Source organism: Anopheles stephensi, chromosome 3 (genome assembly GCF_013141755.1).
Source record: "Anopheles stephensi strain Indian chromosome 3, UCI_ANSTEP_V1.0, whole genome shotgun sequence".
In the NCBI taxonomy this organism is placed as follows: Eukaryota; Metazoa; Arthropoda; class Insecta; order Diptera; family Culicidae; genus Anopheles; species Anopheles stephensi.
In genome coordinates, this window is record NC_050203.1 from 81,067,557 (window position 1) to 81,090,805 (window position 23,249).

At 42.4% G+C, this 23,249-nt stretch overlaps 1 protein-coding gene across 9 annotated transcripts in view; it reads left to right on the forward strand.

Annotated features, from left to right (window-relative positions):
• LOC118513208 (TGF-beta receptor type-1) overlaps positions 1-22,179 on the forward strand; it is an 80,435-nt gene extending 58,256 nt beyond the window's left edge. For 5 of the 9 annotated variants that reach the window (XM_036058715.1, XM_036058717.1, XM_036058714.1 and 2 more), the window contains exons 6-9: positions 11,277-11,510; positions 11,594-11,827; positions 12,606-13,129; positions 13,210-22,179. In XM_036058715.1, coding sequence (XP_035914608.1) covers positions 11,277-11,510; positions 11,594-11,827; positions 12,606-13,129; positions 13,210-13,371 — 1,154 coding nt within the window. In that variant the 3' untranslated portion in view covers positions 13,372-22,179. Of the gene's footprint in view, positions 1-3,923; positions 4,064-11,276; positions 11,511-11,593; positions 11,828-12,605; positions 13,130-13,209 lie in introns of all 9 variants that reach the window. The other 4 variants (XM_036058721.1, XM_036058720.1, XM_036058719.1 and 1 more) reach the window with 2 other exon arrangements.
• Positions 22,180-23,249: the final 1,070 nt, after the last annotated feature.

The window sequence follows — 23,249 nt, forward strand, 5'->3', positions numbered from 1 at the left end:
CGCCGATCGGGAAGATACTGGACGAGAGGGAGAGAACGAGAGATACTTCATTTATCAAAAACCGGTCATTTGTCAACGGGTCGTTAAGGGACAGCTTGGCGAGCGAAAATGTAACGCTGCTGATGCAGTTTCTGGCTACTGCCTCGTGTCTAATGATCCGTAATAAACTCGTTTGACAGGATCAACAGTGTGTCGGTGCTGATTAATAGCGCATTAAAGCGAGAGGAGTTTTGCAATATTATCTTCGATAAAAAAAAAATTCAACCAGAGTTCTGATAAGTTGAGGATGGAGAGCGTTATCTGCTTTAAGGAACCGGGCTTGGGCATTCTAATAAATCTCGCTTCTCAAGAATCGCTCGCAAAATCGCGCATCATGCTGACGTCGAAGCAGAGCTGAACTTTGATGCGCTTTGATTATGCTGATGTAATGCTGTATCGAAAGTTTGCAGACATCATCTCGCGATACCTGGGTGCAATGTACTGAGCATCCTCAAGACATTTCTGCATCCTCATCGTTCGAAAAAGCGTTAGCCCGCCAAGGTTCTAATGGAGCCAATCGGTTGAGGAGTGCGAATAAGAAGATCAAGACGGTGTCGTCTACTTGAAGAACTCTTTGTTGCGGTTTTTTTTGGATATTGAGCGGACTATTGGTTTCGCTCGTCTTGAAGAGTGATTCTTGCAGGTGAGATATGGAACTGAAGACTAGAGTTAAAGGCTCTAGAACCAGATCCAGTTGAATAGACATAAGAGGCCCGTATGGCAGGCAATAAATAATACAGCAGTGGTGATTCTCCAATCGTTTTAAATCACATTTCAGCACAAAAATACCTGGATGCGTGTTAGAAACGCATTCTGTGAATCAGTTTTGGCTTGGCACGGTCGGACCCGGAGACCATCTCCAATCGTGTCTAGACTTGTAAGGAACTAGGCACAAAATTGGATGTGAATTGTGGGGGGAATCATACTTGAATGCTCACACTCTTGGTAGCGGCGGCCGTTACGATATGATAAGACACTAGACGAACACCGAATTGTGTGGGAGAGGGGAAGCTCCGCTTCTTCTCTTTCTCCCCCCCCCTCCCTCCTCTCAACCACCAGGCCAGCAGTGATTCTCGTAATTTCAATTTCAATTCGTTCTCGTTACCCTTCAGACCGGTCAGCTACCTCGCACACAAGTCTCGCCGCAGCACCCTGAGCTCTTCTTTCCGGTCGGGTGCTTCCACGTTCCGCTTGCCACCAACCACTTCCTCTAACCTGCTTTCCACCCCCTGCCATAGTCACGCTCTCGCATAATGCACGGCGAGGGAATGGTAGGTTGGTTGTCGATTACACCGTCGTCGCTCTATCGCAACCGCCGCTGCCGGCGTTCCTCCAAAGCTTCGTACGGTCATCAGCAAGGAATTGCGCTGTAATGTATCGTTCCCGCCGGCCCAGGCCCCCCTCCCCCCGGGACGTTCGCTGGCCAGGCCGGCAGGGGCCTATATTTGTTTCGGGGCGCGCATGATTGCAGGGCGTTCTGGCTATAAAATTCAAATTCGAAATAATTTGCACGCATATAAATTTCATGATCTCTTCGTCTCGGGTTGTAGTTGCAGTACGAAATGGAACGGTCATGGAACTTGCCTAGGAACGCGCTCCTCCGTGGCGTGTGCTAGTGACGAGATTTAGATGATTCGGAAGAAAAAGAGCACTTGGCAGAAGCTCGCTCGCTCGCTCGCCGGTGTTTTAGCTTAGGCTTCACCCGCAGATGTGTCTTTGTTGTTGAGCGGTAGAATTTCTGACGGTATGCCATGTTTCAGAATGGTGAGGACCAGGCAGGAGTGTGGCGGAGAAGGTGAGCCGTACATTAGCCGCCCGCGGGTGTCTTTTGTCAGAATCATCTAATTTGCGTCTCACGTGCCAATGATTGAAATTTGCCCATCGGCAAAAAAGCATCGGCAAAGCGAACATCATAACAAGCATAATTGTTTCCATAGTTTAAGCCGGCGATGGAAGTCCGACCGGAGCGGCGGATGGTTGTGGGCCCGTTGCGGGTGGAGACTGCCGGTAGGGCTACACTACTGATGCGCTTCCACTTAGTCGACGATACTCGGTCCCGCCAAAAACCGGCACTGTCGGCATCTTCCGTGGCTTTGTGTGTGTGTGTGGCGCCGAATTCGACAAGCATTTCAGCGCCAGACTCCCGATGGCCAAATATGGCAATCGCGCTTCTTCATACCTGCATAGGCAGAGCAACTCGGCGAAGGCTTTGACGATGGCCGCGGCGTTCGAACCATATCGAAGTCAAAGTTTTTCGCCTTAGGTTGTGTTTTCTCATTTGTGGGAAGACACAGCAGCAGCAGCAGAAGCAGCACGGTGAAAGGTTGCTATAAAGTTGCGCTTTTTGAAGCACTTTAATTAGTGTGTGTTCGGGCGGCGCTGTTTTGAGATGGTTTTGTAATGATAGTTTTAGGCAGTCGCCGACCAACAAGCGGATGCAAATGGCGATAGAAGGGAGTATTTAATATTTTAATGAGACCATAAATGCGGGGAAGCATTCTTCTATGGCGGGGCGGTTTTGGGATATCGACGGTAGTGGGTATATGATTTTGTGTGAATCGCTAATTTATTCCAGACGTCAGCTGTCTCAAGTGCAGATTAGTGTTTTGCTCTCTTTTGCAACGCGTGAAATAGCTAATTGTAAGGATATCAGTACTCGTGTAAATGTGTTTTTGCGATACAGTGGCCCTCATTACACTTGGGACATCTTAAAACTTTGCTCAAGTTTCACTGCTTGATAAATCCCGGCATCGATAACTGTATGCGATATTCTGAGTACCCCAAGTCTATGGACGCAACACTTAGCAAACACGAAACCTCAGAAATTTCGATGCAGTACGGACATTGAAGATCCTTCGCAAAATAACGTTCCTCGGATTATCGCTTAGTACTAACTGCCTAGGCTAAAACATTGAAGAACTCCTTCCGTTACTTCATCTTTTAGATGGGTTCCATAGTACACCAAAGCAACTTTACTTTATTAATCCACTCGTCCTGTGTCTCTTGATGCTCTTGATGCGTCAGAAAACCCCATTTAAATCCATTTATGAAGTCATATTTATCAACCTTCTCAGAAACTCACCTCATTTATGCTCATCTCGCGGATCGTCCTTCTTTCTAATTGATCTTGAGTGCTTCCTCGACGTCCAGTGTTTTTGCCCCCCTTTAATTTGATTGCCAAACTTTCTTTTAATCCTTCAAACTTCACACAAACAGTAGGCTTTTTCTGCAAATAATTTATCTTTTCTCGCTACCTTTTCCGGTTACCATCGGCATTGTTCCAGCGAAAACCCTTCATCATCATTTATCATGGGGCCATTTCTCCGGGGAAAAGAGTTTTTTTTTTGGTTAAGAGGAAAAGTCCTTTACAATCTCTTCAGAAGAGGTTTTAGAAACAGCTATAAAAATCACACTCCATAACTCATCCGTTTCTGTTTTCCCCACCAAAATCATCAGTTGATCATTTGTTTTGTTTCTCAGCTTTCATTGATCAAACCGGAAGCGATCATCAACATTACTATCTTCATCACCATCATCATCAACAGTGTGTGTGTGTTTGTGCGCCCTTGGGTAGTCATCTTGTTCCATTAAACGGTGATAGATGCGGTTGCGGGATAGCAAGTAAGCCTCGCCACAGTCCTGAGCTATCCGCTCAGAACTCCTGATCCTGTATCGTACAGTGCATGCACGGTGCAGTAAGTGCACACCGAAGCTAGCAGGCTAGTAAAGTTCTACCCTTTCCCCTTTATTCTTTCCGGACCCACTCTATTGGACGCGGTCTGTGGATGTGTGTGCCCGCGTGATCTCTTCTTTCGCTTCCGGCTGTTTGATCCTCCCCCTCCCCATCTCTTGCTCTGTGCCTGTGTGTGCGTGCGCTGTACAAGGTGCGTGGAGCATAAAGAGCTTAATCTGAAGCATGATCCTCTCTGGTGCCGGCAGAAGACTACCACCGAACCACACTGGATGGGTTGTTGCAAGGAAGACTTTTGCAATCTGGAGATCGTGTTTAGCTACCTGACGCCAGGTGAGCATGGAGCGGAGATGGTTTCCATGTACTCACACCTACCCTCTGATGTCCATCTAAAAAGGGGTTTTGAAATCGGTGGAAAACGTGGTGTCCTTAGGAGAGAGAATACGGGACTTGTACTGTTCTTTGGTTACGGATAACAGGCTACTCCATGTCTTTGTCTTTCTGTGTGTCGTCAAAGCGTCATCTTGGTTTGGTTTGGTGATCGTCCTCGTCCTATAAGCTACCATCGTTGGGTACTACTGTCATCATCTACATCCTGGTAACTGTTCCACTATTTAACTGCTCATAGTTCCAGGTATTTAATCTCATCTTGGGTACATTCACTTTGTTGACTTGCTCATTTGCATTCGTACTTGCGGGGATAAACAGAGCCTATATTGTGTGCGTGTGTGAGTGTGTGTGTACTTTTTGTATGTGTGTGTGTTTCTTGTGTCCTTCATCCTTATTTGGAGGAGGTGGGGCGATTCATTAAAGCTATTTTACTCGCTCCACTTAATCATAGTCCTGCTGTGTGCGCCGCCGTATGCCAACAACTATTCGACCACGTCCTCCAACCACAGCCAGTGCGCGGCGTTCATTCCAAGAATAAACGTCCAAAGAAGCGAAGGCCGCCGAAATGAGATCCATCCATTTCCATCGGTGATAAAACCTTCATATAGATGTTGGTTCCCCAGTACCGCCACGCTAGGGCTGCCGCTACGGGGGACGACGACAATCCTGTGGGAAATCAATTCCACGGAATTTCTGCCCAACAACTTACAAACAATGCGCTATAAATCCATAACCGTCAACCGTACAGTCGCCTTCATCAACTAGATAAATATCGTTGGTTAACTTGCGTCATGCCTCTGTCCCGTCAACCACCGAAGGTTGGGCCGATACGACGGTGCGTTGGTGTATCGAAGCCTCCCGAAAGGCAATCATCATCCGGTTTGCTATTTTGCTGCTGCCGTTGCCCTATTTGCGTGCGGATGATTTCGACTTGTCGACTTGACTTGTCCGCCCGATGTCCTTCCAGGAACGAGGACAACACAAAGGTTGTGTCGCTACGGATTTTGGCTCTTCGGTACGGATTCAGTGGTCGGCACAGTGGAGATATATCCGGATCGGCTGGTTGTGCTCAAAAATAGCATTGACTTGCATTTGGGGTTTTTTATCACTCCTGGCGTTACCTGTCCTAGGAGCGCGGACAGAACGCGGACCTTTCATTAAGTGCTTTGTATAGTACGATCTGGTGGTATATTTCGGGGACCAGAAGTCAGACACGACGGACTCATTCTTGTGCTTAAATTTAAATGATGGACAATTTTAAACTGATTGATTTGCTTTGCATCGAAAGTCAAGGAACAATCTGATCAGTTTTGCATTTGTTTCAATCATTCACGCCATTTTGACCCTCTCCCATGAATCATGTTGCGCATGTTGGGCCGGATTGCATGTAACACGAAATGTTTTTCGATGTACAAATATTTTTATTTTCTCGCCATCCTTTTGCACCAACAAACAGAAGCCGGCTCCCTTCTTGTGTGTGTGTGGTGGCTTGTGTGCCTGACCGCATACAATATTTTATCGAGTTTACGAGCTCGCCGAAAATCAGCTTCCTTCGCTGCTGTTTCGGCGGTTGTTTTCGATGCGTTTTTTTTTCTGGCTGCGTTTTATTTGTGCCATTTGAAATCCGTGTTTTGTTATTTATCGATACATTTGTGTTGTGTTACACGGGAAAGTAATCATTTATCTGAAAGGCTCTTCTTGCGGCGGTAACAAGGATATTCGGCTGGCTGGCTGGTTGGTCGACTGTTGGTGGGAAACTCCTTTCGCTTTCTCTGCCGGCTTGGGACAAATGTGAAGGAAGGTAAATAATGGCAATCGACTTGGCTTGCGGCGGTAATGAACGGTTTTGTGCGGCAAAACTAATGGCGCTCTGTCGTGAATAGTTTTTTTTGTGGCGGGTGTCGCTCTCGGAAACCCCTCGATCACAACCATATTTGCAAATTAATGAGCTTTCTTCGAATCGAAACGGCTTGCTCTGGCATGGAAAATAATGTGATTAAAGAAATCTAACGTGGTGGGTTGTTGTGGTTTTTATTTATGTTTTGTGCGAGTATTTTATAATCGTTTAACAGTTACCCTTTCCGTTAGGAAAATGGTTATGCAAAATGGTAATTATTTATTTCTTAAGCAGGAAAGAAATTTACGTTGATGTTGTTGGAATAAGAGAAAACAAGGGAATAAAACCCAGAAAATATTTTAAATTCCACGTTGTAATTCTGTTTTTGCTGAAATCCAATCAAAAACTGTATAATTGCATACCTTCAGGCGCTTTTCAGTCAGTGAAACGACACGCTTACTAAGCAATACTAGTGAATTGCGTTTATGGCGTGTGTTTGGTTTCTTTCGATGGACTTTTTCTTCAAAACAACCCCACTCCAACAGCCTGATGTTTGTGTGGCTTGGATTGGAGCAGTTTAGCATAAAATGAGCTTTGGAAAAGTTGGGCCCCATAATCGTTAAGCTAAACGCGATTTCTCGGAACAGGAAAGTGTCACACACACATTAAGTATTGTGAGGCATTTTTTTTTGTTGGAGCATTTGAGCATTGTTTTCTTGTGGTTTTTACAATATCGATTCCGGTCACTTCGGTGCGTTTCTCAATCTAACTTACTGGGCTAAAAAAAAGTAGTTGGAGTGAGTGGAAAGAGACTGCCATTAAAGATGCCTATTTAATGTAAGTAATGTTCCACCATTCGGTAGTTCGGTTTTGCGGCTATCGACTACCACAAAGTTCGTTTGGTTGCTTGGGTTGGGTCATTCCGAACCGAGCGAATGTTGTTCACACTTGGGGCATATTTAGAAAGTTTCGTGGTCCGGTCCGCTTGACGGCGGCATATTTTGATGCTGATGTAAGCTTGTTTCTAAGCAGTTTCAAAGGTCTCCCCGGTGGAAGATTGCATCGATTGGAAAGCGTTACCGTTTAGTGGACGCTCTGAATCACATTAGGAAGCGAATCGTTGAATAATTCGCAACCGGAGAATTCCTGTTGTAAGATTTATTCCACCTTAAAGAGAAGGTCGACAATACGCGACACTGTTTAGGGCCCACTCGTCTAAGAGCCAGTGGTTTTTCGTACCAGCCAGTATCAGCGTGTGTGTGTGTGTTTATTCTCTGGTGGCTCAACGAGTGTGTCATGCGGTTGTTACTGTATCATTTATCTTACTTTCGCCGGTTACAATAAATGGAGAATGGTAGAGCAAAGCAAAGAAAAGTGCTTGGCGCTCAGGTCGTGGTGCAAGCCCCACGTAGACATCAATCACAAGTCATCCGGTAGGAACAAACATACTGACATATGGACTTCCTTCTGGCCTGTTCCCTTCGGGGGTTGTTCCGACTTCCGAGTGGTGATTGTTTCTTGTGGCTCAAGAGCGCAGCACAATTATATCTGCTGAGAGTAGTAGTAGAAGTAGGAGCGTCACCAAAGCTCCAAGGATCATCTGAGCGCATAAGCACCCTCTCGGACGAATCTGATGATGATTAATAGAAGTGCGTATGTGTGGCTTAGGTTTCGTCTAGGATAGTTGTAGGGCAAATAAAAATATTTCGGTCCAATTTTTATCCAACTGTTTGGTCTGAAAGAGAGCTAAAGCGAGAAGAAGCTCCAACGATCTGGCTGATGTAATCGGATACGTTAGTACTGGGTGGCAAAAATTCGTCCAGCTGAAAGATTCTTTCGAAACCTTTTTCGCTCAACATCAAGCCTCTTTCCATCGGAACCATATCACTTCTCGGAGGCAGCAGAATCGCCAGTAGATTGGCCCTCCCAACACAAGCACAGAAAAAAGGAAGAAAAACGAAACACTAACACTAAAATCGAACAAAAGCCGAAAAAAAGGGACCGAAACTAATTCTGACCTCTGCTCGAATATGCTAATGAGGCTTACGAAACTAATAGTCTGCTCACAGCAACACACAGGAACTTCCTTTTCCTTTCTCACGTCATCGTGCCTCCATTTCGGCGATGCCCTTGTGTCGGTGGGGGAAAAAAGGGAGCAAAAAATTAAGCATCAGCACTCGATGAAATCTCAGACGGCCATAAAGCTTACATCTTCATTCGAAGCAGGGTAATTGAGTGGGTTTTTGGGCGGGTGAAACGAATGGTGGTTCATCGTTCGCTTTGAATGTTCCGAGTGTAAAAAGAAGTGAGTGAAATATCGGCAGGAAGGACGCAAGGCTAATAATGTTGTTGATGAAACAATGCGGTACAGTAGTGGAATTTTCCTTGTGGAAGAGAATACTTACGGAAAGAAAGGAAAAAATCGGTTTGATACTTAGTGTTGCAATTTCTTAGTTAAATATTCACAGTATTTCGTCCTTTCTTTGTTCGTTTTATGTTTTATTGTTACTTTCGCTATAAGTTTTGCTTCTAGGGAAAGTTTTCTTTTGCTTACTGTTTTGTTTTGTGTAAGATATGCTTTGTAACAAGTTTCAACTTTTGTTTGATTACATTTATGGCTTCCATTTGTTTAAGGTCCTCTTGATTCTTTTTAATTCTTTTTCCTTTTTTTTGCTTTTCTTTTGTAAATTTCACTTTCTTCTTTCAATCTCCTTAACGTTTCGATTGTTATGTAACACCTTTTTCCTTTTTTGTCTTCTTTTCCTTCTAGCTTTTATATGCTTAGCTTAACTTTCTGTTTGTACTGTTTTAGTTCACTTCTACGAAATAAGTTACACAATCACCGCGCTTCCATTTCTACTTGCTTGCTCTTACCCACTACTTTTCCTGCTTGCGTTCAACTCAACTGCTCTTTATGTTCGCCATTTGCTTTGAACCCGTTTGTTTACGCGCTTTTCGCATAGTGCTGCTGGAGATAAAAGAGAAAAAAATGAAAAAAATGTATATGAGTTGGAGAATTTTCCCTCTCCACTCACACACACACTAACAGTGTGCTTTTCCGTGGAAAACCTTATGTTGTTTATGCACGCTTCGTTTTATTAGTTTATATGTGTGTGGCTTTTTCCTTTCACGCTGGCTCTTTTTTTTTGTCGCTGTTGTTGCTGCCCCCGAAAAGCGTTCCGTACGACGTTAACTTCCCGAGGGCGGTTTTTTTTTTTGCTATGCCATGATACCCTGGCCATGGTTATAAAAATAAGATGCTGAATAAATATTAAACCCACCTCGAACCCCCCACTCGGCCCCAAATTCCCCATTTATTTTTCCAAAGCCACATACGGGCCAGATAATCGTTCTTCAGTTCGCTCACGCGTCAGAACGATTTTTCTCAAGCCTTTCGCTTCCCGTTTTCCCGCTGCGTGCTCGGAAAAAAAACCGGGTTGATAGTTTAGTTGGAGGGATGGGAAAAATGTCTTACACTATCAACGCGTTCGCGCGCAGTACATAGAGTGAGCACCAACAGTTTCCCGTTTTTTGTTGTGGAGCAACATCGGTCCACAACTCCTTGCCAAGGCAGACCAAGACATGGTTGGTGGAAAGAAAATATTAGCATTTTTATTTTTAGCTGGTGGCAATAATATTTTTTTATTGTTTTCAAAAAGCACATTTCCTGGCGTGCCGAGCGCAGGAATGTGTTTTTCAGGCACCTACTCGTATAAATAATTTATTTCGCATGTACACATCACTCGTATACGTTATCACATCCCTGTTGCTCCTGTGAGTCCTGCCCTCCCCTCTTGTTTTCCTATTTTGCGGGAAACAAACTTTATTGGTTGTGTGCTTTTCCACAACAAACGTCACATCACACTCACCACCCAGTTCCTTGAAGCTGGTACTGGTGGTTCCGCCATTTTTCTACTACAATAACAGCTCACTGTAAAAAGCTTCTTGAGAGGTTAGATGTGAATGTGTGTGTGTGCGTGTGTGTGATGTGGAAGAAAACCAACACACGCAACAATTTTTACACATCCCCATATATATACGGCTTCACAACCGGTTGAAGTGCAAGCAAGCTCGAACAAACAGAAAAAAATCCGCCTTCTATTAACTAGTTTTATTTTCTCCTGTTTTTCCCTTCCTGCTTACTATAACATGTATAAATTTGCTTGTTCTTGTGCAACACTGGCTCTTATTGCAGCTTGCCCACCCCGAAGAGTTACCTACGCTTTACTATTATCGGCTTATGCATGTTCCTGTTGTCCTCTGTGTTTTAAGCTATTTTCGAAACTATTGCTTCTATGAGTGAATCGCTAATATCGGCTCCCACTTGCATGAGGGAAAAAAAGATGTATGTGTTTGCATGTGTGTGTGTGTGCACGTGTATGTATGCGACTGTGTGTGCGTGTGCGTGTGTCTGTTTGATACTAACTGTTGGGTGTATAATTTCGGTGATGGTGGTTATCGTCGACGTCTCGGTGTGTCACATGGTCGTTGGCCGTCGTAAAAACACGTGAATAATACTAATCCGCTTGTTGGCCACCCCACCCGGGCCGCCCGGGTGGGGGTTTAGTTTTTTATTTTAACGCTTCACTAACTTCGAATAGGATTTGCACAACTTTTTCGCCCCGGTTCGGTCTTCGGTGCCCGAACCCGCACGTCCACTAGTCGCTTCTAACGCGGGTCGTTGGTTTATAATCTGCTTGCGTAGCTCGGTGTGTAGCCTTAGCACGTTAGTTAGTTTGTGTGTGTGTGTGTGTGGGATTTTTTTTCTATTTAATTTTTCTTCTCTGCAAAAACTTGTATCTGCTGGGATCGGTAAATTCACACGGTGTTCATAATTTTACTAGCGCCATCGAATGAGGTTAGCAAAATTATGTGCAACAACTTACGGCCGCCTGGTGGGACCTTGCCCTATCATCGCCCACGGAAAGCAAGAAGTGAGACACGACAAAACAAGTAGATACAAGTTTTGCTGCAATCTATTCTACGACCTGTCGAGCAAAGGGACCCTACATGAAGGCGCCCACCGATAAAATTAAATGATTTTCTACTGCCTTTTTGGTTTTGTTTTTGTTTTTGTTTTCCCCCCTCCTTATCCCGTTCGTTTCCCACCCATTCCCTTTCGAATATGATTAGTTATGATCCTTATCCTTTTCCACGCATTGCGAGTTTCTGTTTTTTTTTGCTGTGGTACATTTTCTAATAAAACTTTTCCCATTTCCGATACGGCGCGGATGATTTGGCCGTCGTCGTTGTGGTTGATGTTATTCAACCTCACACACCCCGTTCGATTGATTGCGCGTTTGATCTGCAAACCACCAGCCCAAGAAGAGGAAAAGTGGCCAGCCGCATTACTGGTCGTGCTGCTGTTGGCCGCACTCGCGGTAACGTTGATCGCGGTCTTTTCCGTGCTATTCTACGGCCGCCGTAAGCGTAACAGTGGCGCACGGCAAATACTGCCGGAAGATTCGGTGTGCGGTGCGAGCTATCCGATACTGAACGGCCACACTACCATACAGGATTTTATTGAGTTGACCACATCCGGTTCTGGTTCTGGTAAGTTGTGCCCGTGTGTGTGTGTGCGTGTGTGAGATAAAGCAGTTTGTCTAATATGATTCTATCTCTCTTCCCATATCTAGCTGGACTGCCATTATTGGTGCAACGCTCAATCGCTCGTCAGATACAGCTGGTCGAGGTGATCGGCAAGGGACGCTTCGGTGAGGTGTGGCGCGGCAGATGGCGGGGTGAGAATGTGGCGGTAAAGATATTCTCCAGCCGCGAGGAATGTTCCTGGTTCCGGGAGGCGGAAATCTATCAGACGATTATGTTGCGCCACGAAAACATTCTAGGCTTTATTGCGGCGGACAACAAAGGTAAGGCGCTTCTGCTGCTTCTGAGGATGTTTGTGGTATCTACAGGAGACAAGATTCCCCAGAACGATTTGCTTTCGATTTGGGGTGCCTCGAGATTGTCGCTGTCTACTGATACTCTACTATAAGTAGATACTCTGTTTCATTCGCATTGGACGAATCAATCCAATGGGCCTCAAAAACCCCTGTTGATGCATCTAGGAGAATGTTAATGTCATCCGAGAAGCTAAAAAGCTCAGGAGAGATCAGATGAAACCTGCGCCACGGATATAGCAACGTCCCTCATGATACCTTCCACAGCTTTTCGAACAACAAACTAAACAGTCCATCCTCATGATATCTGGAACATGCTGTGGAAAAATGTTTATTGTGGCCCTCATCATGATGTTCTATAGTTCAGTAGGCTATACCATGATACTTTAGACCTTATTTCTTGAAGTCGATGAACAAGTACTTCGTAAGCATCTGATCCTCTCGGAAGTTCTAGAGGAATTACCGTAGAGCGAAGACTTAGGCGGAAGTAGATTTTCTTCCAACTAATCCAACTAAAGATACAAGCTTCTGACGAGGTCTGTAGTATTCGGGATAGGGTCTCCAAGACAACTTCTGGTCTCAAAATGTTATCATAGAAACTGCGACAATTGCTTCGTTCATGAGAATAAAGCTGCGTCTGACATATCGTTGAAATTGTGTAGTTTGAATGCTAGACATTTGGACAAACCACGCTAGAATCGTCTCTGAAGACGTTACAATAATATTTCTTTTTTTCCCACTCTTCTAGATAATGGCACCTGGACCCAGCTCTGGCTGGTAACGGACTATCACGAGAAAGGTTCCCTGTTTGACTTCCTCACAGCACGCTGCGTCGATCCGGACACGATGCTCGAAATGGCGTACTCGATAGCGACCGGACTGGCCCACCTGCACATGGACATTGTCGGTACGCGCGGTAAGCCCGCGATCGCCCACCGTGATCTAAAGTCGAAGAACATTCTGGTCAAATCGAACCTTACCTGCTGCATCGGTGATCTTGGGCTGGCGGTGCGCCACATCGTCACGACCGACACGGTTGACATACCGTCGACGCATCGCGTCGGCACCAAGCGCTACATGGCACCGGAAGTGCTGGACGAAACGATCAACGTGTACCAGTTCGATTCGTTCAAGCGGGCGGATGTGTACGCGCTGGGGCTCGTACTGTGGGAGATCGCCCGGCGGTGTAACGTGGACGGCATTTACGACGAGTATCAGCTGCCTTTCTACGACGTGGTGCAGCCCGATCCCACCATCGAAGAGATGCGAAAGGTGCGTTTTGCCTTTAGGGGGGCACTGCTTTCCATTCGATCATTATTTGACTCGTGCTCCGTTATCTTCCACAATTGCAGGTAGTCTGTGTGGATCAGCAGCGTCCGTGCATACCGAGCCGATGGGTTGCCTGCGACACCCTGCACGCAATCTCGAAGGTGATGAAGGAATGCTGGTACCAGCATCCAGCCGCCCGTCTGTCAGCACTCAGGATCAAGAAAACGTTGGCGAATCTACGCTAAATGCGTGCTCTTCTCATTCTCCTATACATCCCGTTCCCGTGCAAGAACAAGCAACAGAATACGGTGTTTTTAAACGTACTATTTAACATAATTCGACAGACGCAAAAAAAAGGGATGGAAATGAGATGATGATGAAAGTAACTAAGGACAGAGTGAAAACAAAAAACACACACACAGACACACACACATACACCCAGCTACTAAGTAACTATAAAAACCCATTTTTAATCGTAAGTCCGTTTAGTTGGATAAGGTATTGTGCGTAGTAAGTGGTATATGTTTCATATAGTGCATAAGACAAACGCTGACGACATGAGTGGTAGAAAGGTGCGTGTGCGTGTGTAAAGAAGCGTGGAAAAGGATACTTGTATGTGTGGGAAATTGAGTGATTGGGAGATTGTTAGAGAAGAACAACAACAACAACAAACAGAGGCATATTGCCACAACTATATATACACAAACGGGGACACACACACACTCACACACTAGAGAGTGGAGACCGTTTGCAGAGACCGAATGCGATTGCGTACACCGCCTGCATTATGGAACTAATTTTCTTTTTCCTTGTGTAGTATTGTCGCCATCTCGTGAGTCGTGTAAATGAAAACTCAGAGCAAAAATTTTCCTAAGAGATTGATAAGTTTTTCATTTTCTTTTAACCAAATCCAGTGCCGTTTGTATGCAGGAACCTTCATCATGGTTGAGTTTTACGTACAAAGACTAGAAATGGTTGAGGAGTAGAAAGGGCCCACAAGTAGCCTGGAAGCCTGTGTGGAAGTGCACAGTGGAATGAGAACATGACGAGTTGGGACAAGAAAAAATTAATTTAAACTCACCGTTACTTTTATTTATGGAGTATGTAAATCATTCCCATTCTCATCATAAACTATTAAGTTATAACATACGTAAATTCAAAATTGATTCACGTTTTTACTATTAAAAAATATGAAAATATGCATCTATATTGGGTAACAACATAGTTGAGCGTATTTTAAAAATTGGAAAAGTTAATGAAACCTTATGAAATATCTAATGAATATTTTAACAAGCTTTCACCACAACTTGTAATAAATTTTAAATCATTTTATTTATATAATTAACGGTAAGTTAAAATATTCTTCTTATGTCGTGCATGCTCATCCACATATTTCACCGTGAATTGCATGCAGTTGTGAGCCTCTTCTAATCCTTAACTCCAGAAACATATCCACTCTTTTCAATTTTGCTTTAAACAAAACCCGGCCAACCTTCATAGCTCCAGATAAATTTGAGATTTTTGCAACACACAATGAAACAAAAAAAAAACGAACAGAACAGGATAAAAAGTTAACCGAACAACGCCACAATGGCACCACTTAAAACCATAAACAACCCACACTCATAAACCGGCTGCGGTCGGAAAACGGCCAATTAAATGCAGAGTAACGGCTACAAGGAATATTGAACAAAGAATTGCAAACGAAAAAGGAAAACGAAAAACACTTCAATACCTCCAGTTTTATTTCTAACAACAAATCTAACTCCATCAATCGAAAGACGGAAGACGACATCAACGAGTTTGAAAATAAATCACCGTGGGGGATGGTGCGAAAAAAATGTAGAAAGTAAATATTAACGCGCGGTAGTAGTATTGGTAGGGTATAGTAGATTGCGTTAGCAAAACTTGAATTCAACTAACCGTACATCCCTCAACAGGCTCTTTTTGTTGTTTGGTTTTGTACTGAACACATACAATTCCACAGGTTGAATGCAATTTTTTGAATGTGATTTGTCGGTTGATTTTTTTTCTTTCTTTCGGAAGGGCATGAAGTTAGTTATATGTTTGTGGCAGCGCGGATCATTTCCCTTTTCTGGAGCAAACAACGATACCTGCATGTAAAGAAAGTTTTGCCGAGAGATTGCAGATTATATGTGTTGGATGAAAAGTGGAAAGGAAAATAATCATTGTAACAGTGTGTGCGTGTGTTTTGTGTGCGAGAGAGAGAGAGAGAGAGAGAGAGAGAGAGGACGGAAAACAAACACAAAAATGATACAAAACTCTTTACAAAGGTCTACAAATCTTAACAAACAAAAAAAAAAACCCGGAACATTACCTGTATCGATTGCTTCCACAGAACAAAACGAAAAACATAACATAAAACAATACCACATTCAAACAAAAACAAAGAAAAGAAAAGATTAAGATTAAATACAAAAGTGCACAAATACAAATGAAGGGAAAAGGAATGAAGAAAGGAGAGTAAAAGTTAAAACAAAAGTCTAATAATGCAATATAAAGCAACCACACTAGAGAGTACTTTAGCGGATGATGGTAAAGAAGAAGGTGAAAAACCCAGAGCAAATTATAAAAACCGACAAACAAAAATACCAGTGAAGGAAGGAAACCACGTACCAATGTGCGACAACCGCAAACAGCTATTCAAACTTCTGCTCAGATGTCCACGATATGTTCAGGTTCCCCGAGGCCCCCTCCCCCCACATATACAGTGTGGTGATGTAGTGAACGAATATAGAAGTTCATATAAGAAAAAAAAAGCAACATAATACTGCCGATTTGCGTGAACCGCAAACAAAACTAACCAAAAAAAAAAACAAAAACCCCACAAACACACGCGCGCGTATGAGACGCGAACGAGACAGGAAGAGAAGCTCAGTGAAAAAGACAGATAGCGTTGGGAATACCTACAATGTTCGGTGCATTCTTCCCCACTATTCCGATCAGGTAAGTTCAGTTCAAATGTAATCGATAAGTAGATGGTTTTCGCGACAGAGGACAGTGCTCTCGGAGCGACAGCTCAACGCGGGGTTTTTTTTTGGGTTTCTGATCATCCAGAAGCGGACAGGCGAACAGCTCCCGAAGCGAGCACGGACTCTGAGAACATGAACAATCAAACCGTTTGCCAAACCACTCTTCCAAACCAACATGAAAACCACCCTCCCATGATCCGCCATCCCTCAATTCCTGGCACTGCTCCGCGAGAGGCCACACAGGAGTTGCTACGTTTATCCTGTGAGACAGGCTCGAAGTGAAGGAAGGAAGTGCTGGGTAGTAGTAAGAAGAGTACAAGAAACAAGAAAGCAAAGTATAATGATGATTGGTATTCTATCTGTAGCGTGTCGTGTTTGCGAAAGCCGAGCCGTGGAAGAGGCATTTAATCGTTCAGAGGAAAGGCAGTTAGATGTATGAGATGAATACTACTGTTAAGATGGCGGAGAGAAATGAATCCTTCTACTACATACAGCCCCGATAAACCCACACACACACACACAATCCTACTAGCTACTACTGCTGATGCTCGTATGATTCCATAAACATTTAATATTACGTTACAGCGGGTTTTTTTGTAGTTATTACTCCCCAATAGTCCAACTACTACTACTACCCAGCTATTCGGTAGTAGCTGGATGCGTTACGTTACACTTTCCTATCACTATTCACACCAAATATGTTCGAACTAGCTCCCGTTTGTCGTTAGCGTGTAAGTGTGTGTATGTGTGTCTAGAAAGATCTTCCGGAAGTGCTGTCCGTTCCGGTGCGAATACTGGGTCCAGCAATGCTCTACACGTTTGAAGCTACCTCCAGAGATGTACGAAACACGTGGCGTACGCTATAAAGGCTCGTTTGAATAATTTTTGACAATTTGTTCATTCTAAATTCTGGATGTCCCTTTAGAATTTCATTCAGGTGTGCTTGTTTTGAGATCAGAGCGCCTGAAAGTATGCAGTAAAATTTTCTAGAATAAAATGTTATTTCGAATAATATTATTGCATACTTTTAGGGGGCGCGAACCAAAGACGAAGCTCAACACCGGAGTGAGTCGTTGAGTAGAGTTCCTTTCTATTTGCATTTCTGTTTCCCTTTTCACTATAAATTATTTAAAATCCATTAAACTCCATAACCAAGTTTCATTTTATTTTTAAACGATTTTTTTCTTCAAATCAATTGGTGTATCTCCCCATTAAGTGTGAAGCCTTACACCGATCGGTACAAAGCTGTAGTTCAAATAGATGTTGGTGTATGTATGTGTGTGTGTGTGATAGCAATATTCAACTGTTGAACAACTAGATGAATGAACAAAGCAAGAAGCAACAAAAAAAGAAGAAGGCGATAATGTTTGTATGTGTAGCTGGCTGACCAGGCTTTTACCGACGGGCAACACCAACCTGTACGATTTTCGATATGAACACACGCACGCACGCACGCACGCAGAGCGGGCAGCGGGCTAAGTTTCGAACGCTCGGGATAGTATACTAAAAACCTCACACACTCACACAACCAACCGAACCAACCAACGCAAGCAATAGTATTAGGTGTGAAACACACCGTCCCATACCAATAGAGCAACCATACCAACACTTCCAACCACAGCAACATTACCATTACTCTACAGTATACACCAACACCATAGCCGCCATAGCCACACCGACATACACAAACGAAACAATAGTTGAAATGTTGATTTTCTGTTGTTTCTTACCAAGCAATTTTCGTTCCAAATGAAAGTGTGATCAATCAATTAGTTTTTTGTTAATGTAAGTTCTTTTATTTTCCCTTTTTCTTAGTTATTCTGTAATAGAGTAAGCCATTTTTGTTTTGTTTTCTCTTTTACCATTAAATTAACCGTTGTCAATCAAGCGCGAACCTGGAAGATAATCCTTTTTCTAGTTCTATTATACTATTATTACTATTCATCGTACATTGACCTTTGTGTAAGTGTACTTTACGTTTATCAAATCCCATCTTCAAACCCACACACTCACACACAAACAGAAAGTAGGCTTAATTGCACAAGCAGTGGGAAGATAAAAAAAATAGAACGCTCTTGTAACATTTACAAGAATCTTATTGTGAGTACCCTTCTTGAGTTGAGCTAGTGTTACTACACCAAAACTTCCGTTCTAATTTCCCCCCGTCCCCGTTATTAAATCCCGAAAAGTGAGGAAAAGGTTTTGAAGATAGAAGAAAAGCGCTGCGCAACACAGATAGACCTGATGTTCATTAAACTGTTCTAAAAGATACGAGTGTGTTTGTGTGTGTGTGTGTACTACTACTACTAATGATGATGATGATGATGATGGAAAGCGAGTGAAGATAGTGAAGAGAAGGAGAAAAATAAGGAGGCGATTGAAGATAACAAAAGTAATTTAAAATTTTCATATTGGAGATGGAAAGCAGATGAGTAAGTGTGAGTTAAAAAACGGAAAAGAAAACAAAAGTTTGTAGGAATTGAGGATAAGAGAAGTGCAAACCCACCCCCCGGGGAAGCAGAAGCGAAGTTAATAATTAGCAGAAACAGAAACATAATTTATACTAAATACAGTTTTCCCCCGTGTCCCGTCCCTCCCTCTCTTCCCGCCGGTATCCCTTTCTCCCCAGAGCATCTAAGAAAAAACAACCCGTGTTAAAGCAACAACAAAACAAAAGTCTACAAAAAACAAACTTAAACAAACAAGCAAGCAAAATACAAACGTAAAATAGAGCAAATAAAAGGAGAGGAGAAAGAAGAAACATTTAAACAAAACAAAAACAAAAAAACACGGAGAAAGAGAAACGGAAGTGGAAGAAGAACGAAGCAAGAAAAGGAGAGAAGGGAAGGGAAACATGTATGTAAGACAGGCAAATGCAACACAGACAAAACACAGAACAAAGCTACAAAGTTGTTAAGAAAGAGAGGGAGAAGGATAGCGAGAAAGTTTAAGAAGATGTAAAGGCAACAGGACACGCTCTATTTAAACTATTTAAATCGTCGAAAAAGAAGAGTGGTAAAGGAAGAACGAAAGCAAACAATGTAAATGAGGTTTGAAGTACCTTGTTTATCTGTCCTCCTTCCCTCCCCCCTTTCTTTTGCACGGCGCAGAATATGAATCGGAAAGAAAAGCTGTTGAAAAGCTATTAAAGCGCTCGCAAGAATAAAAAAAAATGCTTCTCAGTGATTATTGAACAAAAATTGTGGACAAAACGAAAAAAGATGAACTGAACTGAAACACCCAGTTTGCTCAACGAACTCCGCCATTTTTTTGTTTCTTTTCAAAAGGAATAGAGTCGCCTCCCTCTACCTGCCCAGTGAGATTAAGTTGTCTTCTTCTTCTTCTTCTTAAATCCACATTAATCCAGGTTGATTTAGGTTCCTCTGATTGGCCGTTAGGGATGACGGCCGATCGATAGTTAAGAACGTTTGCAACAATTCAACACTAACATACCTCGAATAGAAGATACAGGATCCTACAGGTTTGATGTTTGGTTAGTCCGTACAAATAGTCCAGATGATGCGTATGTGTGTGCGTGCGTGTGCCATCAGCATTGAAACCCAAAACCCCGCAAACAAAATACATAGGCCAAGGAAGAGAGGAAGCAACTCGGAATGGAAACAGCAAACAAACCCCCCTATACAAACCCCAGACGATGGTACATCGAACGATCGAAAGATTGGCGATCGTCCATTTTCGGTTTTCCTATTTGTGGTTTAGAGTGTTTAGAGTGTTAGAGAGGAGTTCGAACCGCAAAAGAGAACTGTTCAATCGGTTAAAGGGGATGTTTAAAATGGATAGTGAAATATTGGAAGCTAGTTGCGGAACTTTGCAACCATATAATGGAATTTTGCATACAGCTAGAGGAAACTTTGCAGAGCGGCTAAAGTGGTAATTATGAGATACCATTATATGGTGGCAAAGTACCTCAACGGAGCTTGCAATATTCCACTATCCATATGAAATATTCCCTTAAGCGAGTGAAAAGTTCCACCAAATGGATGGAACACCTTGCAAGAATGCATCCCGATACGGAAGATACGGATTAGAGTTTGGAACCTAGCGATTGACTTTAAATGGTTTGTTGGCTAAAACAAGGAACACAGAGATAGAGGGAGAGAGAGAGAGAAGCTAGAGGAGCGCATGGTAGCGAGTAAGGCCTGTGTAGACTGTAGCAGTAGACTGTACGTCGATTATGATTTTCTACCTCATTTATTTGATAATTAATGTACGTTCGTTCTTGAGCGGTACACGATTTTGTGTCGGGTGTGTGAAATAAGAATATTGTTCCCTCTTTTTCCTGCGTTTTTTTTTTGTTTTCTATTAAAACAAAAAACCCAGCTAGTGTGGTAAGGAGTAAGGTAAGCGAAAAACACAACAAACACACACACTCCTTCACACCTTCATTCACCTATACATATGCTCATATCATTCATTCAGTGCGAGCGATAGTAAGTTATGTTTAGGGGTTATTTTGTCAAAAGCTAAAGGAAAAACTCGTTAAAACCATTTTGTAACTTTTGCCCGTTAAGTTCCCATTCTCATGAGTAAAACCTAAATAAAACCTAAAACTAAACCTAAATATTAAAGCATGCTGCAGGCTTGGAAAGAGGAAACAAAAACAGTAAAAGATGAAAAAGAAATCAAAATTGATGGATTTGGCTATGATTAATGAAACGTTTGTTTTTGTATCGAAAAAAAAAGAAGAAGAAAAAACGTACAAAGTACGGAAGAGAGCAAGAAAAGAAGAGAAGAAAACATCAAAAGAAATGAGAAGCAAAGCAAAACGAACAAGAGACAGGGAGAAGGTAAGGAAAGATAAGCTAAGCTTTGGATGAAAAGGGGTTGTCAAAAGTCTGCAAAGAAAAGGAAAAACAAGCAACAAACAAATAGCTGAAAGCAAAATTAGTGTTTAGGGGAATGGTTTTTGGATGAAAAAAAGCAAAAGAGTTCCTTAAAGGATTTCTTTTTCCATAATCGCTAAATATGATTATATATGATATTTTGCTTTGCAAATTGTGTGTGTGTTTTTTTCTTTCGAAAAGGAAAAATGCCTATTTGCTAACAGTTTTTTGACAAAAGAAAAAGAAAACTCCCAATTGGTTTACGCTTAAGCGGAATCAAGCTCATATGCCTGTTATGATTATAATGATCATTGCGCAGTGCGCGTGTGGTTTTGTGTTTGCTGAATATTATAATTATGAACATTCTTATTCCCTCTACTGCATTAGTGCGTGCAGATACATTCAACACACACACACACATACACTCACACTCTAATGTGAACCCCATAATACTATTATATTATTGTCCTTATTATTATAATTATATTATAATCCTATATTTAGGTATGCGAGAGAGAGCGAGAGGGAAAAAGAAAGAGAGAGAGAGCAAGTCGAAAGAAAAAGGCAAACATTTACACACGATGCAAAATGGGGGCAAAAAACAAAAAAGAAAACAAGAACTATTCTCTTATTAGTGTAAGCGTGAAAAAGAAAAACAAAAGAAGAAAACAAAACAAACACAAAACACGGAAAGCGGCGCACGGTTGCAAAAAGGAGTAATACGGGGAAAAAAAACGAAAGAAAGTAAGTAAAGAAGTAAACAGAGGAAGAAAGTGTAACAGGTGTGTGTAGTGCTAAGCAAAGGGGTTATGGGGAGAAAATAAGAATAAAGAAAACAAAAACAAAACTAACACTAAACAACATGAAAGTAAAATATACACTGGTTAAACCAATGTAAAAATGATGCCGAGCGTTTGTGTGTGTGTGTGTGAGTGTGTGTATCGAAGAAGAAATATTAATTGTATCGTTTCGTTTCTTCCTTCACCATACATACCTTCACAGAAGACACACACACTCACACATACAATGCTTACAGTTGGAAGCATCGGAACATGTAAAGAAAAATTAAGTAAGAGTGTACAACAGCACATTAGAACTACACAAACAGAGCAGCAGTCGGATGGAAGGTGACTGGATAAGGAAACAAGAAAAGATAAATATTAACATAGACTATAGAGTGTAAGAGATACAAGAAAAAAAACAAAACAAAACAAAAACACACATAAGTTAATAAGAAGATAAGAAACAGGAAAACGAAATAGGAAACACACAACCGAAAGCTAAAAAAGTAAAGCATAACACAAAGAGAAAACAAAAAACAGAACAAAAACGAACACGATAAAAGTAAAAACAAAAGAAAGAAGAGAAGTGAAGAGAGAGAGAGAGAGAGAAAATAGGTACACGTCACCACCTGCAACCAGGGCCGATCCCGAAACCACTAAGGATACACGCATTGAGGAATCAGTATGATGAAGGTGGGGGGAAAAACACATACACAGTCACTCACACACAGACACACAAGAATGAAAAACCGTGATCGATTATTGTCTTTTTGTAACAAAAAATGATTAAAAAATGTGGAACATCCAAAGCATGGTGTGATGAGGAGCTAAAGTTGATGACACTGGCGCGTCCGAAAAACAAGGTTTTATCGTGCAGGGGAGAGCTGGACGTTATCTGCGTTGAAAAGCTAAACAAAGATAAGTGGAGAAAAGGGACTTGGGCTAGGGGGTTTAAGCATTTAAGGTAAATAATGGACAGCAAGTTGCGTTTACTGTATTCGTCTTGGCGAAAGTCGAGTAATGATCGATATACTGGCTAAAATGTGCTCTTAAAAATATTTTTTATGCACTTTCTATTACTATGTGGGTTTTATGAAAAACAATTGTATACTTTTAGGGGCATTTGGTGAAAGTGCACTGTGAATTGAACTGTGGACATAATGAGAATAATCGCTCAAGCTGGAAATTATTTTTGCTCTCTTCTATTCAACTCTGTTCTAGGGCTAAATTAATTTATTTTAGACCTTTTTCAGTATATTTGGGATTTTGCGAGAAGTTTGGGAGAGGTCTCCTGGAACAATTGGCTTAAAAGGTGAGCTTAGAACATTGATCAGGTCGCCATTGCTACTGCCTTGTTGACATTTTGTAAACGGAATTGCGTTTCTTCTGTGTGCTCCTTTGATCAAAGTGTGCCATTACTTTTGCAGTACGCTCAGGCTTTCTAAAAATGGTGTATTTTCGGTAACTCAACCCCCGGAGGAACTGTTGCAAACAACTCCGGCTA